Source organism: Panthera leo, chromosome E2, assembly GCF_018350215.1.
Source record: "Panthera leo isolate Ple1 chromosome E2, P.leo_Ple1_pat1.1, whole genome shotgun sequence".
Taxonomy (NCBI): Eukaryota; Metazoa; Chordata; class Mammalia; order Carnivora; family Felidae; genus Panthera; species Panthera leo.
This window is the reverse complement of record NC_056693.1, coordinates 26275897-26294052: the sequence shown is the minus strand read 5'-3', so window position 1 is coordinate 26294052 and position 18156 is coordinate 26275897. Positions and strand designations below refer to the sequence as shown.

General features: G+C 44.7%; 1 protein-coding gene across 1 annotated transcript in view; it reads left to right on the top strand.

Moving 5' to 3' along the window:
- ABCC11 (ATP binding cassette subfamily C member 11) overlaps window positions 1–18156 on the top strand; it is a 67789-nt gene that overhangs the window by 13513 nt on the left and 36120 nt on the right. Inside the window, exons 5-12 of the mRNA XM_042917912.1 lie at window positions 2483–2630; window positions 4772–5005; window positions 9406–9579; window positions 10413–10560; window positions 10718–10866; window positions 12192–12299; window positions 15645–15905; window positions 17129–17200. Of these exons, the coding sequence (XP_042773846.1) occupies window positions 2483–2630; window positions 4772–5005; window positions 9406–9579; window positions 10413–10560; window positions 10718–10866; window positions 12192–12299; window positions 15645–15905; window positions 17129–17200 (1294 nt within the window). The remainder of the gene's footprint in view (window positions 1–2482; window positions 2631–4771; window positions 5006–9405; window positions 9580–10412; window positions 10561–10717; window positions 10867–12191; window positions 12300–15644; window positions 15906–17128; window positions 17201–18156) is intronic.

The window sequence follows — 18156 nt, the reverse complement described above, 5'->3', positions numbered from 1 at the left end:
TGTGGATTGGGTTACATGTGGGGATAGAGCTGGAATGAAGGGAGGTGGCCCCAAAGTTTGGCCCATGAATAATGAAATCCTCTAACACATATGGGTGTCATTTTTGCTTTACTTACCTAGGGCCCAGACCCCCCAAGTTATCTGGCCCACACAGATGGGCATGGGATAGGACAGTTGTTTTATAAATTCAGGGAGGAAAAAGCAGCCTGGAGTTTTGATAGCAGGTGAGGGAAGGTAGGACAGGAAAATTCTCATGATGTTTGTTTCCTTCTGACTTTAGGCTGGGCACAAGTGTCCATGGCTATAGGAGTGAAGGGTAGAAAGTACTAGAAATGCCTGCCATGAGAGCCTTAGTGACATAACATGCATAAGCAGTGCTGCTCTCAGGCCCTGAGCACAAAAGTTGGCTCTCCATGCTCCTGCTCTGTAAGTAGTCCTGGAGCCCCTGGGCATCGTCCTTGATGTTCTCACTATGGGCAGTGGTCATTGCCTTCCAGAGAGTGGAACATGGTGGAGCAGGAGCCAGGAAGTAAAAGGGCACGTGCCAACATGATGATTGCAGCTGAGAGGCTGGATTGTGGATGTGTGGGAGGCATCCTGGGCCACATTAAAACTCTGGAAGCTGTAAGCACCACAATGGCTATTTTCCAGTCACCAGCTCCTGTATCAAATATAATACAAAATAAAAGAGAAGTATGAGAGAGTCAACAAAATTCTTAATTTCTGTCATGATAACTTCTTTGATGCTTTCTTGAAATACTGCTTTTCAATTTTTTCCTCCAAAGAAATGTTTTTGGTGTTCTTGTGTTGCTGGTGTCACACAAACAGCCTAGACATCATTCACTCAGATTGGCAAAATAAGGGCACATTTTTATATTTATTTATCTATTTTTTTAAGTTTCTCTTAAACTTGAATTAATTAATTAATTAAAATGTTTATTTAGTTTTGTGGGGGGAGAGGCAAACAGAGAGGGGGACTGAGGATCTGAAGCAGGCTCCATGCTGACAACAGACAGCCCGATGCAGGGCTCGAAATTACGAATCATGAGATTATGACCTAAGCAGAAGTCAGACACTTAACTGAGTGAGCCACCTAGGTGCCCCTAAGGGCACTTTCAATTAGGTGGTCCAACATTGGGTCGCCCTTTAGGGGGCTTTGAAATAAGTGGAGGGACTTTTTGGAGGTCATAGTTTTGGGTTTTATGAATCTTAATCTGTGTATAAAAAAAAGAGTGACATTATTCGAAGTCTTAGGCTATTTCCTCAACTAAATGTATTCTAGGATAACAAAATAGTTGATGAGATAAAGTTATTTTTTATAGAAAAATTCAAACTACTACATACAGAAGGAATGCCAGAATTAGAAATCATAATTTTGCCAGCACTAATGGAAGTGGATCTAGGCAATGGTCATCAATGATGAGGAATGAATGGCGGTGAATGAGTCAGGCTGATACACCTTAATCCACCGATACCCTGAACATTACTAATAATGGGACAGCTGACCTTGTGTCTTCTAATGTTATGCAAAAGAGGTACACTACATCACCTATTAAATATTTTTGCCAGCTGACCTGAATTCTGAATTTCATTAAGCCTCTAGATCTAACTAAGAATTTAATAGATACAGAGCATAGAAGGTTATATTAGACAAGACAGGGATGTAATCAGTCAAACCCAGAATGTGGGAAATTCTATGGGATAAATGACCCAATTTCTTCAACAAACAAATGGCAGAATGTGCAGAGAAGGGGAAACTGCTACAAGTTAAAATGAGATGCAAGAAATCTATCAGATTTGTCTTTTAAATGCAATGTGTGTGGAATGCCTGGGTGGCTCAGTCAGTTAGGCATCTAACTCTTGATCTCCCCTCAGGTCTTGATTTCAAGGTTGTGAGTTCAAGCTCCATGTTTTGCTCCATGCTGGGTGTGGAGCCTGCTTTTAAAAAAATAATTAAATGCAATGTGTGGACCTTGTTTGGATCTTAGGCAGACTGACTATAAAAATGTGTTTTTGATGTAATTAGAGAAATTTGAAAAAGACTGTGTATTAAATGCCATTAAGGATTTTATTAATATATGTAATTAATATATTATATTCATATATAATAATCAATTGCTATAATAATTAATAATCATTAATTAATAACTATTATAAGGTCGCTGTAGGGTTTTTTAAAGGCCTTATCTGGAACAGATACATCCTGAAGCATTTGTAGATGAAATGATATGTCTGGGATTTGCTTGAAATTCTCCAGCCAAAAAAAAAAAAAAAAGACAAACAGGAAGAGAGAGGAAACACTAAAGTCATATATCAATCATTCTTGAAATGGGAATGGGTATTTAGGGAGATTCCCTACGTCCTTTCTACTTTTGTGAGGTTTGAAAACTTCTGTAACAAAGCTCGCAGGCTTGCAAGACATATGACATGTGGGTGACATATGCAAAGAGACTTCACTTGGTTCACTTTTCCTCTTGTCAAGGCTCTGCCTCCTTTGGGAAGAAGAAGTCTCAAAGCATGGGATTGAAAAAGCTTCAGTGCTCCGAGTGATGATGAGGTTTCAAAGAACAAGGGCTATTTTGGATGTATTTCTGTGTTGCTGCTTCTCTGCCATGAGCGTGCTAGGGCCGGTAAGTGGCTGACTTCATGAGGTTTGGGGGACTCCAGGCTTTAGAAATTAGCACATTAGGGGTGCCTGGGTGACTCAGTTGGTTAAGCGCCTGACTTCAGCTCGGGTCATGATCTCACGGTTTGTGAGTTTGAGCCCCGTGTCTGGCTCTGTGCTGACAGCTCAGAGCCAGGAGCCTACTTCGATTCTGTGTTCCCCTCTCTCTCTGTCCTTCCCCTACTCACACTTTGTCTCTGTCTCTCTCCAAAATAAATAAACATAAAAGGGAAAAAAAAGAAATTGGCAATTTCAAGTGCACACCGGGAGTTGGGGACTGTTTGCCTCTCAACTGCTACTCAGAAGATAAAGAACTTTTGGAGGCAGTAGAGCTAGTAGTTAGGAATGTGAATTCTTTTTGTTTGTTTGTTTGTTTGTTTTAAAGTTTATTTTTGAGAGAGGGAGAGAGTGCACATGCATGCAAGCTGGGGAGGGGCAGAGAGAGAGGGAGACAGAGGATCTGAAATGGGCTCTGCATTGACAGCAGAGAGCCTGATGTGGGGCTAGAACTCATGAATACCATGAGATCTTGACTTGAGCCAAAGTTTAACTGACTGAGCCACCCAGGCACTCAGCAGTGTGAGTTCTGCAGCCATCGCTTGGGTTCGAACCTTGGCCCTGCCACTTAATTGCTGGGTGACTTTAGGCAATGTGTTTATCTTCTCTGTGTCTTAGTTTCTTCAAGGAACCCCAAGACACTCTTAGTGGTTGACCTCATGGAAACCTCCATGTATAAATTGGATGGGATAACATTACCTGCCTCTCAGGGTAAATTTAAATGAGATAGAACACAGCCTGACTCAGTATGAGCTAGCTGCTTTGAGAAATGGCTGAGCAGCTCTGGGAATGTAGGTGGCAGGAACTAATGGAGGACCAATGTACCATGGTTGGGATGAACTAGCTTTATTTCCTGTCCTCCAGGTCTTCAGGCCAAGATTCTAAGTGCAGAGAGTAAGTCCCATTGTCCCAGCTGGGGTCACATGCTCACCAGTTAGCCAGCAGAGCATAGGGCTCTTTGACAATCTGGCCTAGACTGCATGCCATGGGACAGGTGCAAGTCTTTCCAGATGAAAATGGGAGTGCTATTACCAGCTAAGAGGAGAACGGATGTAGGTCAGGAAGGAACAACAGCTGATGACACACAGAGATATGTGACTAGGTGACAGTGTGCTGGATATTCTCCATTTGTCCCTCTAGCTCCATCTTCCACCATTCCCCATGCTGCCCTGTGCCCCTAATGCATGGCCTGTATGGAGCACATTAATGGGGTCCCCTGCCCTCTGGCTTCTGGTTGGGTTGGACCAATGGAAGACTACAATAGGAGACTGCAGGGAAGGAGAAAGTGAAGGCAGGATATTTATTTCTCTGACTGCCTCCTTCCCTGACACTGGAGGTTGGGGACCAGACTTCTGGGAGGAGCCCTTTCTGTATGACTTTCTCCTTCTGGATTCCAGTGACCTAACTCTACCCTGTCCCTCCAGGTCTGGAAGGTAACAGTTCCCTGCTGTCACTAGCTTCATGTGTTCTGCCATTCCTTGTTGGATTTCCCAAATTCTGCCCACACCTTCATAAATAGTCAGTTCATCAGCTCCTGAGTTACCCCTTTTGGGTGTGTGTTCTGTTTCCTGTCAGGCCAAGCTATGAGGTGGCAGAGCCAGGATTCAGATCTGGGTCTGTTCAACTCCTGTCTCCTCCAAGGGGACTGTGAGCTTGAGAGCAAGGTTATGTTTCAGTTAGTTTTGATCATTTTAAAAATGTTTTTATTTTATTTTATTTTTGAGAGAGAAAGAGAGAGAGAGAGAGATACCAAGAGAGCACAGCAGGAGAGGAGCAGAGAGAGAGAAAGAGGGAGACCCAGAATCTGAAACAGGCTCTAGGCTCTGAGTTGTCAGCACAGGAGCCCAATGCAGGATTCAAACTCACGAACTGCAAGATCATGGCCTGAACCGAAGTCAGATGCTTAACTGACTGAGCTACCCAGGTGCCACAGTTTGGGTCATTTAATAAGCTCCCAGTCTTGACCTGAGGACCTCACACACAGCCCATGTTTATTATGCCTGAAAGGATGGAGAAGTCTGAGTAATTCAAACTCCTGTTTCCTTCTAGATGCTGGTTATACCAAAGATCCTGGAATATTCTGAAAAGCAGTCGGGGAGTATTGCCTATGGAGTAGGCCTCTGCTTTGCCCTCTTTCTCATTGAGTGCATAAAGTCCCTGTGTCTGTGTTCCTGCTGGGTCTTAAACCAGCGCACAGGCATCAGGTTTCGTTCTGCTGTTTTCTCCTTTGCCTTTCAGAAACTAATGCAATTTAAGTCTCTAACACACGTCACCACAGGAGAGGTGAGTGTCTGGGACTGGATACTGGAGGCCATGCTTGCCTAGCCTTCCTCCAGACATCCCTGCTCTGGGGGCGGGGAGAGGGAGGAAAAGGAGTTAGAAAATGAGGAATAAAGAGAAAAGAAATAATTCCTAGGATGAGTGTCGATAATCACCAAGAACTACCTCTGGAGACAAGAACAGGTCAACGGTAACCCAGGGGGATGCCACTTCCATTTAGAGGACTTGAAAGAGATTTATTGAACCCATAGTTACTGAGGTCTACTCTGTTCTAGGCCCTGAGGATACAGCAGTGAACAGAAAGACACCAATCCTCAGTTTAAGCACATTGGAAAGTGTACCCCCTCACCCAGCCTGGGGAGGAGGGTAAGGGAGGGACATGCTCAGGGAAACCAAGGGAGGAGCGATTGTAGATTATCTCTCAGCGTGTTAATTCTTGTCTGTGAAAGAGGAGTACTTAGAGCTGCCTGGTTACCAGTTCCCTGCTCTTGCTCTCCTTACAAACAAACAAACAAACAAATGACAGAAATTAGAAAAAGATGCTCCAACTTATGACCTTCAGTCATGGGAGTATTGGAACTTTACATATTAATTTCATGTTCCCTATTTTTCAGTTGCTTACCGGTTGCCTCGAGGAGCATGGATTGCTTTTATATTCAAACAGACATTTGATGGGACACCTGGGTGGCTCCGTCAGTTAAGCGTTTGACTCTTGATCTCGGGTCTTGATTTCAGGGTCGTGAGTTCAAGCCCCACGTTGGGCTCCGCACTGGGTGTGAAGCCAACTTTAAAAAAAAAAAAAAAAGGAAAATGAACAAACATTTGAATTTTTGGAACAGGCAGTGCTTCTTTGACTTCTTCCTTTTGCCATCTGGCATCAGCAACTGTCTAACCTCACCTACTTTTGTCTCCACTCCTCCATCCCCAGGTTGGTTTCTTCCCTTTGGCCAGGCCTGGCTTAACCTCCAGTTCTCAAACACACCAGGCATTTCTACCTCCAGGCAACGTTTTTCACATCACCCCTGCCATTCTATAATCCCATTCATCCTTCAAAGCCCCATTAAGGTGTCCTCTCCTTCATGACAAAATTGCTAAACCCCACTGTCTACTCCCACCAAGCACAAATCTGGCTGCCCCATATGAGCCTCCTTCAAAGACATAAACCCTTTCAGATTCACTGCTCTATCCCTCAAAATGCCAATGTTTGAATTACACAGGACAGATGTCCAAAACAATGTCTGCTAAATTGACCACTGCCAGGTGGATCTTTTTCTAAACTCAATAGCAAACATAAGGTATTTGTTATCATTGTTACCATTATTCTTCACCATTTTTTTAGTCTTGGAACCTTAGGCAAGTTTCCATGCCATCTCTCTGAAGCTGTAGAATAATAATAAGACCAGCCTTACAGGATTGTTGTCTCATAGGATTAAATGAGTTAGTACATGTAGGAAGGGGACAGTGTTTTAGAAGTGTTAGATTGTATTACTGATTTCTATTAGGCCTTGAGCATGGGGGCTCCTTGTTGTCCTGCATTTGACTGGAGTTGAAATCCATGGCAGCCCTTCTCCCTACTGATCTTGGGAGACTCATCATAGTAATTGCTAACTTCTACTAAGCCAGACGTTGACCCCAGGGCTTTACCTCATTAGCTCAGTCAGTCCTCTGACAACACTCTTATGTGGTAGTTTCTGTTATTGTTCCCATTGTCACAGAGGTAGAAACTGAGGCAAGGAGGGAGTAGGAAACTTGTGCAAGGTCACGTGATTGGTAAGCAGCAGAGCCTGGCTGCAGGGTCCAGGCTCTGAACCAGGGCACCTACCTGCCTTGCCAAGGAGACCTTCCACACTGAGGCCAGCTCTCTTTCCTTTTCCATGTGCCTCTGTTCCGAGCACCTGCTGTGTGCAAGGCCGATTTCCCCAAACAGCCTCACAGAACATAAGACAGCCCACTCAGAAGTGGAGATGGATGTAGCTGCTCACCTGAGGAATCCTAGAGTTGTTTCCATAAATTTTACTTTAAAAATAACTTTAAAAACACCTGCATATGTTCTCCTTGGGCACAAAATAGAATAGATGACTCCCTGGGCCCCGTCACTTCCCTTATGCCTGGAGGTGACCACCATGATCAATTTGGCTTGTGTCCTTCTAGACTTTTTAAAGTACATTTAGGTACACATGCAAGTTACCTATGGAAAACATACTGTATCTTGGGTGTGTGTGTTTTAAGTTTATTTATTTATGTATTTTGAGAGAGCGAGAGAGAGTGAGAGAGAGCATGATTACACAAGCAGGGGAGGGGCAGAGAGAGGGGGAGAATTCCAAGCAGGCTCTGCACCATCAGCACAGAGCCTGATGTGGGACTTGAATTCACAAACCTGAGCCCAGATCAAGAGTTGGGCGTTCAACTGACTGAGCCATGTAGGCGCCCCTGTGTGTGTGTGTCCTTTTTATATAAAGGATACTATATTTTACACAGGGTTCTGCCACTTGGTTTTACCAATAGAAAATGTATGATACAATTTTTTGGGTGAGTTTTTTTTTAAGTTCATTTATTTATTTTGAGAGAGAGAGAGAGAGAGAGAGAATGAGTGCATGAGTGGGGGAGGGGCAGAGAGAGAGGGAGAGAGAGTCCCAAGCATGTTCCATACGGTCAGTGAAGAGCCCAAGGCAGGGCTCCAACTCACGAACTGTGAGATCATGACCTGAGCCAAGATCAAGAGTCAGATGCTTAACGGACTGAGGCACCCAGGTGCCCCTTGGGTGAGCTTTTATGTCAGGGACACTACATTGTGCTGTTTTGTAGCTTTTCTTCCCTCCTCATTATGTCTTAGCTTTCCATGTTCACACATATAGATCGTCCTCATTCTCTTTCAGTGATGCTTACTTAGAATTGTGGCACTTTCTTTTTTCGCCATTTTTATTGAGATACAACTGACACATAACATTGTATTAGTCCAAGGTATACAAGGTAATGATTTAATATAGCATTAATATAGCATTTTCAATATGCCAAAATTAAGTGTTTTATATGCACTATCTCATCAGTTGTCACATCAATGCTATGGAGTAGGTTGTATTATTATCCCCATTTTACTGATAGGCAACAAGGCTTAGAGAGACTGGGTAATGTGTCTTTGGCTCCACAGCTAGTAAATGACAGATCTGGGACATAAACTCTGACCAGTTTGCTCCAAGACCCAATATTATCTGATACACCTTGAGTGGATGCTTTAGCTTTTCCCCACCAATGGACATTTAAGGTGTGTCCAGGGTTTTGCTGCTATAAGCACAGCTGTATTGGATATTCTTGTGTGCGTTTCCTCTAGCACATGCAAGTGTTTCTCAACAGAGAAATAAAATAGCCAAGTCATGGGGTTTGTGCAATTATTAACTTTAAAAGATACTGTGAAACTCCTTTCTAAAGTGGCTATACTAGGGGCTATGCTTCTCATACACTTTCATCTTTTTTTAAAGATTCAGCCTGGGGCACATCCTGGGAACTGGAAGGAGATCAGTTTAAAGTTAAAAGGAAATCACATTTTAAGACATTCAGATTGCTCATTCTGAAAGTGATTCATGATTTGGGTCCTTAGATATTTCTTGATTTGGAATGTCAGCTTTTATGTTACAGCTGGACTGGGCAGTATATATTGGGGAGCAGGGAAGTGGACAGAAGATTCTATAGCAAAAAATAAAAAAAGAAGATAAAAAGAATTAGTTCCTGCCTTAAAAAATTCAGCCATTGGGGCACCTGGGTGGCTCAGTCGATTGAGGGGCCGACTTCGTCTCAGGTCATGATCTCGCGGTCCGTGAGTTCGAGCCCCGCGTCGGGCTCTGTGCTGACAGCTCGGAGCCTGGAGCCTGTTTCGGATTCTGTGACTCCCTCTCTCTGACCCTCCCCCATTCATGCTCTGCCTCTCTCTGTCTCAAAAATAAATAAACGTTAAAAAAAATTCAGCCATTATTATTATTAGTAATGATTCATAATAATTCATAATGAATTAGTAATAATTTGTTTATTAGAATGAATAAAATAGGCTAGGAGACTAGAAGCAAATCTCTGGGGAATCTGGATATTAGAAATAGTAGCAATAGTATGGTAAAATATAACTTTTATTGAGCACAGTCTATGTGTGCAGATCCTTTATATTTCATTGACGTTCTCACAACAACCATATGAAGTGGGTATAATTATTCCAGCTTCACAGGTGAAGAGGCTAAGGCTCAGAGTGGTATAGTTACTGGTCCAGGGTTACACAGAAAGTAACAGGGGAGATTGGTGTTTCTGCCTTTACCACCTTGCCTCTCAAGCCTTGCTGTCACGGGCAGTGTAGCCCCTTGCATGGGCAGTGTAGCACCTGGCATGGTGATACCTATGCTCACGGGCTTGCTGTCTTACAGGCCATCGGCTTCTTCGCCAGCGATGTAAACTACCTGTTTGAAGGGGTGTACTATGGCCCCCTGATCTGTCTCGTCTGCTCGTTGCTGATTGCCTGCACTGTCACCTCCTACCTCATTCTTGGACCCACTACGCTCTTCGCCACTGTTTTCTACCTCCTGATTTGCCTAGTGGAGGTAATGTCTTTCTTTGACATCCATTTGATGTTGGATATCCCCGCAGAACTCCCAGGGCTCTGGAAGCTGGGGTACTCCTGAGGGGAAGTATTGACTCTTACTGACTATTCATTCCATTGTGGTTAAGTTTCAGCTTCAATTTCTGCCTCAAACCATTCTCTGACCACAAGGTTGGCCAAAGAAATAAGAGGTGAATACGACATGCCAAGTCCATCTTGTAGGCTTCTGGGAGGGTTTATCTGCCTCACAGACTTTCCTTAGTAGATATCCTCCATGTAAGGTTTTTGTTCCTTCTCTTCTACCTAGAATGTGGTAATGGACTAGCCTGGATAGCATTGAACATTTGTCTGAGCACAGTATAATGGGGGAAGGGAAGCAAATTTGCTGACAAAGATTGAGCTGAAATAAAATTGGGCAAAACAGGAAGTGACTCGTGTTATGTGTGCTCTGAATTATTGAAATCAAGTGTTTTCCTCCCTCAGTGTAGATATTCTGACCAAAAGGTGATTGTAACTGTTGGCAGGTTTAGGGTTTCCAAAGGCAAAGGATTTGTTTAGTTAGCCACAGTCTGGCTTGGGACACAGGAGAGAAACACCCCTAGGATGTGGGAGGCAGGTGCTCTCAGGCACGATGGAGAGGTTTCCATTGGAAAATCTTCAGCAGGGCCCTGGAATCTGTAGAGTCACAATGGATTCAAACAGTGCAGAATCAAACTCAGGTATTCAATCCACATCTGGATTTTACCTTTGGGCATACTCCTGGTTGCCATACTTCTGCTGGGCTGAACTCTCCTGCCCTTGTCGAAAGAAGCTCTTGCTGCATTCTGACTGCAGGTGTTCCTGAACAGAAAGATTGTCAAGATACACAATCACACATCTGAGGTCAGTGACCAGCGTATCTGTGTGACCAGTGAAGTTCTCACCTGTATCAAGCTGATTAAAATGTATGCATGGGAGAAACCATTTGAAAAAATAATTAAAGGTACAGAAAATCTGGTTTTCTATTCTGAGCCTTGGGATGTCATGGTGGGCCAAGCGTCTCACCTTTTGGGGAGTTCTTTCATGCTCTGGGGGCTGTTCAAAGCTCTAGAGAATGTTGTTATGGTTAATTCCAGTGCATTGGGTTTTTAATCTCTCAGACCTCAGAAGGAAGGAAAGGAAACTATTGGAGAAGTCTGGGGTCATCCAGAGCTTGACCACTGCAGCCTTGTATATAGCCCCTACAGCGGCCACAACAGTGATGTTCCTCATTCACACGTGTTTACAAAGGAAACTCACAATTTCACTAGTAAGTGCTTGGGATGCTTTGTTTTCCTCCCACACTGATGGGGAATTTTCTTGGGTGTTGTTTCATAGACCATGCCCTTCAAAGATCTGAAGGTTTTGCAAATAGATAATTGGTGTTGATTTTGACTTTCTAGACTTTTAGGATGCTCAAACTTTCTTCCATCTCAACCTGTCTGAGAAACTGACATACCTTCAGTAGCAACTGTGGGAGGGAGGGATGATAAAGTCATCCGGGGATGCAAGGGAGGTGGAAGGTGCTGTAAAAGCCCCAATGATTCTGCTTACATACCTTGAGAATCCTAAATTAAGGAGTTTCTTCAAATCCAAAATGGAGCCCTGAAAATATGCTTTAAAAGGAAAGCTAGAGCTTATTCTGCCTTGTCTTTGTGGTCTGACCCTGGCCCAGAAAAGTAACAGTTGCCTTTTAGGGGTGGAATCCCAGTTCTCTGAGGAGAAAAGTCAGGGTGCTGCTTTGGGAGAGTGGGAATCCAGATGGGGCTTGGGGCAGGACACTGCATCCAAAACAAGATAGGGAGCATTTGAGAGTCTGCAGCCAAGGACTTATTTGTGCTCCAGACAGCAGGCACCCCTACTTGGCCCAGGCACACCAGAGAAGCACCCCTGAAGGTCTGAGGGTGGATGCAGGGGCTTTTATAAGGAAAACTCTCAGCAGGAGTTTAGGGCCACACTGCACTCACACAGTGAAGGATGAAGAAAGGAGTAGAGGTGGGGCACAGATTGGAAGGTCCCCAAGGTACTAGAGGTCACATTCTGGGATCCTGAGAGCTGAAGATGGTCTGCTGTAGTCAGGAAAAGTCTCCAGGACAGAGTGAGACATGGATTAGGCTTGAAGTGCAGGGAGATTTTGAATATTAGAGAAGAATACAATATCTAAGGCAAGGAAGAATAAATATGATTGTAATAGCAATAATAGTATCAAACCTCATTGACAGTAGACAAACTCACATATACTTTCTTAGTGTTTCCTCAACTTTGTTCCTGTGCTCACTTCATGATTTTGGTACTATGCCAATCAGAACACTGAGCTTGTTGGGGGAGGGGACCTGACCAAAGTTTGCAGAATCACCCAGTACCAAGCTACACAGGAGCCAGGCCTACAGACATGGAGATCTTAAGATGAGTGCTCCTTCTCCACTTTTTCCAGTATCCCCAAAATACTGGCCTGGCCCCTGCCAAGTGAAGGATCTGCCTGTCAGAAGCTGTAGCGTCTGGCTCTGTGGTTTCTGGCTCAGGGATGAGGCTTTAGGGAGCAGAGAGAGCAGAACAGGGATGTGACGCTCACCGCCTACTCCCCTCTTCATACAGGCCTTCACAGTGATAGCCACCATGAATCCCATGCGGCTCTCAGTGTTCTTTGTGTCCTTTGCAATAAAAGGTCTCACAAATTCCAAGTCTGCAGCAGAGAGATTCAAGGTGAGTTGTCAGAGGACTGTTTGCACGGCTCTCTGCTTGGGTGCTCATTTGCCTTCAGTCACCACGATGTTCCTCCTGAGCATGACCCGAAGCCAAGGCAGAGTCCAGTGTCAGTGGAGAGGGATTGGCTAACTCAGTGACCTCCCGTACGGAGGCTGGTGTGGGGGCTGGGGAGACTGATGAATCAGGCTCCGGGGAGATCTTAGGATAGTATACACAAACCAGGTCTCAGACAGGAGGTCTGCAGACCCTGTCCAGTTTTGTATAGGGTTACCCTGATGGTTTTGGTTAAAAAAAATCATATTTGTTGTTTGCATTTAAAAACTGGAAATTTTATGTAAAAATCAGATTTCTGGATTCCCCTGAACAATCAGAAGATCTGGGAACACCAGACCCACACTCTCCTGTGGCCACAAATGGCTGGAGCTGAAGTGATAGCTGCCCTATTGAGATGAGGCCCTCAGATACAGTTTGCCACAGCCTCCACTGTGTCCTATTGTATCTCCAACACTGGGGCTGTTTTTCCTACTATTTATCATCTTAGCAATGGTCTATGTGACTTCTTTACATAGTTGGTCTTGCACCTACAGCATCTGAGTTTAAAAACCCTCATCCAAACTAATTTTAAAAAGCTTTTTTGTAGTCATCTCATTTATTTTATTTTATTTTTAATTTTGAGAGAGGGAGGGAGAGACAGGGAGAGAGAGAGAGAGAGAGAGAGAGAGAGAGAATCCCAAGCAGGCTCCACACTGTCAGCCCAGAGCCCCACATGGGGCCCAAACCCATGAACCGCGAAATCATGACCTGAGTTGAAATCAAGAGTCTGACGCTCAGCTGGTTGAACCACCCAGGCACCCCTAGTCATCTCATTTAAATGCATGTAGTTCCCAGCCTATATCATTGACTCACACATTTATTCATTTATTCAAAAAAGTAGTTATTGAACCCCTACTACCTGCCAAGTACTAAGACTAAGAATACTATGGTTAGCGTGACTGACAGGGTCCCTGCTCTCAGGGAGTTACAATCTGGTATTAAAACAAGACAACTAGCACGTGAATTAATGGTCAAAGGAGATAACATCAGAAGAGCTATGATGCCAGTAAAACAGTGTGATGTTCTAGAGAGTACGTGAGGGAGGGCTGGGGCAACTTTGGGTGGGCTGGGCCCCGGAATGCCCCTCTGCTAAGGTGACTTTTGCTCTCAGTAATGATGACTCAGCTTCAGGAACAGCAAGTACAAAAGCCCTGAGGTTGGAATGAACTTGGCTTGTCTGAGTAAGGACAAGACAGTCCTTTACTGCCCCAGGAGCTCCACCCCCACCCCAACACCCTGACTTCTCTGCTGCTGATCAGGGCCCCCTGCTGCCTTCTCCCTACTGGCATGCTAGGCTCTCCCATCCTCCTCTTTATGCCCATTTTCACTTGTAGGGTGGGCAGAAATGAAGAAGCTACAGTCTGGACTCTGAAGGGTGGGCAGGAATGTTTGAGGAAAGAATGCCAGGAGAGACAGCTTGGAGGTCAGAGTTTTTGGCCAAGGATGGGTGTAGTTATGGTGGGAGAAGGGTGCAGAAAGGGTGAGGGTCAGGGCAAAGCTCTTGAACCCTGGGCTGCTCCTCCTGGAGACATTTAGGGGCTGGAGTTGCATAGGGCTGCCCCTTGGATGGGCACTAGCTCTCCAGGTCCCTTCACTCATCAGGGCATCTTCAATTCCTTCTTCAGTCACTGAAGTTTTCTATCTGGCCATGTAGGCATTTGACTTTGAGACCCCTAAGCTGGAAGGGGGAGGAATGATCCCTTCTTCCTTTGTGCCCCCTGGTGCTATAACCCACCTCCCAGCCTGCTATGCCCTTTGGCTTTTGAAATACGGGATGCCAGCTTTCCAGGGCAGGGAGAAGACAGCGGTGAGCCCTCAGGGAGGACCCCTCCTTGCAGGTGGACACAGGTAGGAGGTGAGCCAGCTGCTGCAGCTGTGGAGACCTGTATCCTGAGGCTCTAGAGAAGGTGCCCCAGTGGGCACTGTGGTAGGGGTCTCCAGACCATTTTTTCTCTGTGCTGTTTGTGAAAAACAAACAAACAAACAAACAAACAAAAAACAAAACAAAACAACAACAACAAAAACTGAGAACTGAAAAGCACTGAATGGCATAAACAAAATTAGAGACTGAGAATACACTTAGAACATTTGGGGGTAAGAGGATCCCATGTTTCTGTTCGCATTTGTTCATATCTAGATGTGTTGTTGTCATATTGACTCATTAAGCCAGTATATCACTCAAAATTTATTTAACAAAATTACAATATATGTAATAACAATTTTTTTTGTAAGCAAGGGAATGAAAACCACTAAATTTGGGACAGTGGTTATCCGGTGGGGAGGGCATAGAGGGTTTGTCCACACCAAGCAGGAGAATAAGATGAAGAAGAACCCCATGGATAGGTAAAAGTTATGGATTTGCTTATGAATATTCATTAAGTTATTAAAAATACCTAAACAAGTAAGTGCCCAGCTGACTAACAAAGAGGTGCATGCAATTCCCAATGATGACTGTATGTCTTAACCCAAATGTTATAATTAATCCAATTCAATATACCTAAGGTTCAATTATAAAAAGAGACCACCTTTTTTTCTTGTGAAAATAGCTTTTTGTTTGTCTTTGTAAAATACTCATTGTAAAAGATTCAGACAATGCAAAAGTTGCAGAGAATAAAAACCGCTCAATCTCCACTACCTAGAGATAAAACCATTGTCCAAAATGTCAAGAAATCTCTCTCCATCTCTTTCTAAGCAAATATCCAGGGAGAGACGTGTGAATATAATTTGACTGCAATAAGATTATACTTCCCACCCACCTCTTTTAATGCTAGAATTCATGTAGTTCGACTCATATTTCACAGTCAGGGAGCTGGAGACACAGGGAGAAGTGACCTGCTCATGGCCACACTTTGAAATGGATGGCCCTGAACAGTTTCCCACAGTGTGCTATGTGGGCAGACCTTCTTACTTTTAATAGTTATAAATGAAATTTAATTAGAAAAATGGCACATCTGTATGATGATTCAACAGCTGTTCTCACCCGTCCAAAATGAAACAGAAAAGAACTAAGAGTGCTGGCAGTTTGCAGGTATGAAAGAGTGGCTCAGTGGTCTGAAATTTGGAAAACCCTGATCTAGAACTCTCACAGGTAGGGCCCAGCTTCCTCTTAACTGGTGGTGGTTCTTTAAACTTTTACCGTTTACTAGAAGTTTATAAACCAGACCAACAGGCAGGCCGGCAAAATGGGCACACATTCCTATTAGACTAAAGAACTGAATTCATCCTTCCTTTTTTCTTTTGTCTCTACAGAAATTTTTCCTCCTGGAGAGCCCTGTTTTATATGTCCAGCCATTGAAAGACCCCAGCAATGCACTGGTTTTGGAGGAGGCCACCTTGTCATGGCGAGACACCTGCCCTGGGATTGTCAATGGAGCCTTGGAGCTGGAGAAGAAGGGGCACATTCCCGAGGGGGTGACCAGGGCTCAGCCACCTCTAGGAGCCCTCAGGCCAGAGGACACAAAGGGCAGCCTAGCCCCAGAGTTGCACAAGTTAAACCTCGTGGTGTCAAAGGTAGCCTTATCGAGGCCACGCAGGCAGGCCGGCTGCCAGACTTTTGGGGCCCAAGGCCCGAGCTTCCTGCCACCATTTCCTTGGCTAAAAACTGCCCTCTCTAAACCCCTCTTTTAAATACCAATTATTCCTGGAGGGCAAGCACAGGAAGTCTTTCATGCTTTAGTGGGAACCAATTGATCATCTACAATTTGTTTTCTGATAACAAGATCCAGAATACTATGCTATATGCTGGGAGAGAAGGGGAAAGAGACCAACATTTATTAAGTTGCTAGTATGAGCTGGGAACTACCCTACACTTTTCCATTTGGTTGCTCTGTGAACTCACCTTATCTGGTTTCTTCTCTGACTAATATTTGCAAGGGCTAGCTTCCCTTCTTGTCCAAATTTCGCCTCTGTACCTTCCTCCTGGAAGTGAAACTAGGTGAGGCCCCACCCACATCTCTGACCTCTTCTCCCACTCATTCCTTCCACACCAGCTACACTAGCCCTCTCATAGCACTTTGGCAGCAGACCTTTTTCCTGTCTCACGACCTTTGCCCCTGATGTTCCATGGTTTGGAACCACCAGATCTTCCTGTGTCTGGCTCTTTCTTGTCATTCAGGTCTCAGCTGCAATGACAACTGCCTTAAGAAGCCTTTGCTGGCCAACCCATCTATAATTTGCTTCGGTCACAGCAGCAAATTTCATTTTACTTAAATCACTTATCTTCATCTGATATTATTTGTTTGTTTGTTTGCTTATTTATTTCATGGTTTATCTCCCCCTCCCCCATCAGAATATGGAATGAGAGTTCTTTTATTCATTACTTGGTACCTAGGAGAAACTTAAATACCATTTAATGGATGGATGAATGAATAAGTGTATGTATGCATGAATTCTGTGAGGCTGACTTCTCTGTGCCCATTTTATACATGAAGAAACTGAGGCACAGAGAGGATAAATGACTTGCCCAAGATAATAGAGCAGAAAGGTACAGATCTGGAATTTGGGTTTCTTGCCTGATAGGACCACCTATCCATGAATTCCTCTCTGTCACTTGCATGTGACTTCCTTCCTTTGAGATTGTGACATCCTACCCTTTTGAGCTTTGCTAGTCTGAGAGGCCTTGGGGTGGATGTGGTTATTTTGTTTTCTATTTGTCATTTTGTGTTCAAACAACAGACCCACCCTGGGTGAGTAGGAGGGGTGTGCTGTCCCAATGTTCCTCCTTGGCTTTGCAGGGGACCTTGTTGGGGGTCTGTGGCAACACTGGAAGTGGCAAGAGCAGCCTTTTGTCAGCCATCCTGGGGGAGGTAAGTGACTTGTGACTGCATGCATGCCCATCCACAGGCAGCCCAGGGACTCCCAAGCTTGAGTTCCCCCAGTCCACCTCACCATCACTTTCTTGCTTGATGGGATCTGAGCCAATGCAATTTTTATAAATTGAGAGCAGTTGGGCATGCACCGAGGGGGAGGTGTGTTATAAATGTGCCTCCTTCTCACCCTCCAGGAGTGCTGCCTCTTAGGTCACCCAGAGATCTGCCCTCACCAGTTCTCTGTGCTTTCCCCACCCTGTTTGTAATCAATCAGCTCTCAGGGTGATGATACAGGGTGTCCCAAAATTTAATATGATAATAAAAATCATCTCATGAAGCCAAACTCAGAGTGAGACAGGTGTCCTTTGTGAGAGGACATCAGGAGAGCAATGTGGAGGGAGGGAGGAGGAGGAAGAAGGAAGGAGGGGCAAGGGAGAGGAGGCCCTCCTTCATGGGATGGGACAGGACAGTCTTACACTTACACTCCAGCAGTGGAATTTACATGCCTGATGGGTGCCCCTGCCCCTGAGATCCAAACCCTCCAAGTCCAGTCTGCAGATATTCTTGAAGTCTGCTTAGTCTGCAGCCAGGCAGACATGTGCCTCAGCCTACCCTTCTTCCAGTTTCCAAAAAGCCCTAACCTGTTGCTCTAAAACAATTGAGATCACATTGCACACTTTTCACTGAACAACACTTTAAAACAGCCATGGCATCTGGTGTGAATTTATGGCCATCTCCCCAAGGGGGTTCTCTTCAGTACTTCCCCGCTCAGCCCCAGCCGCACCCAGCCCTGGGCTGCTCTCTCTCTCCCCTCCTTTCTTTGCCCTCCTTCCAGGTTGTTGGGAGGACTCGCAGTTTCTTCCTTTATCTAGCTCTTCCCTCAGCTTTTCCCAAATGTTATAGTCGACCTCATCACTTCCTTGGAATGTGGTCATATTGTCCATGGAACTCTC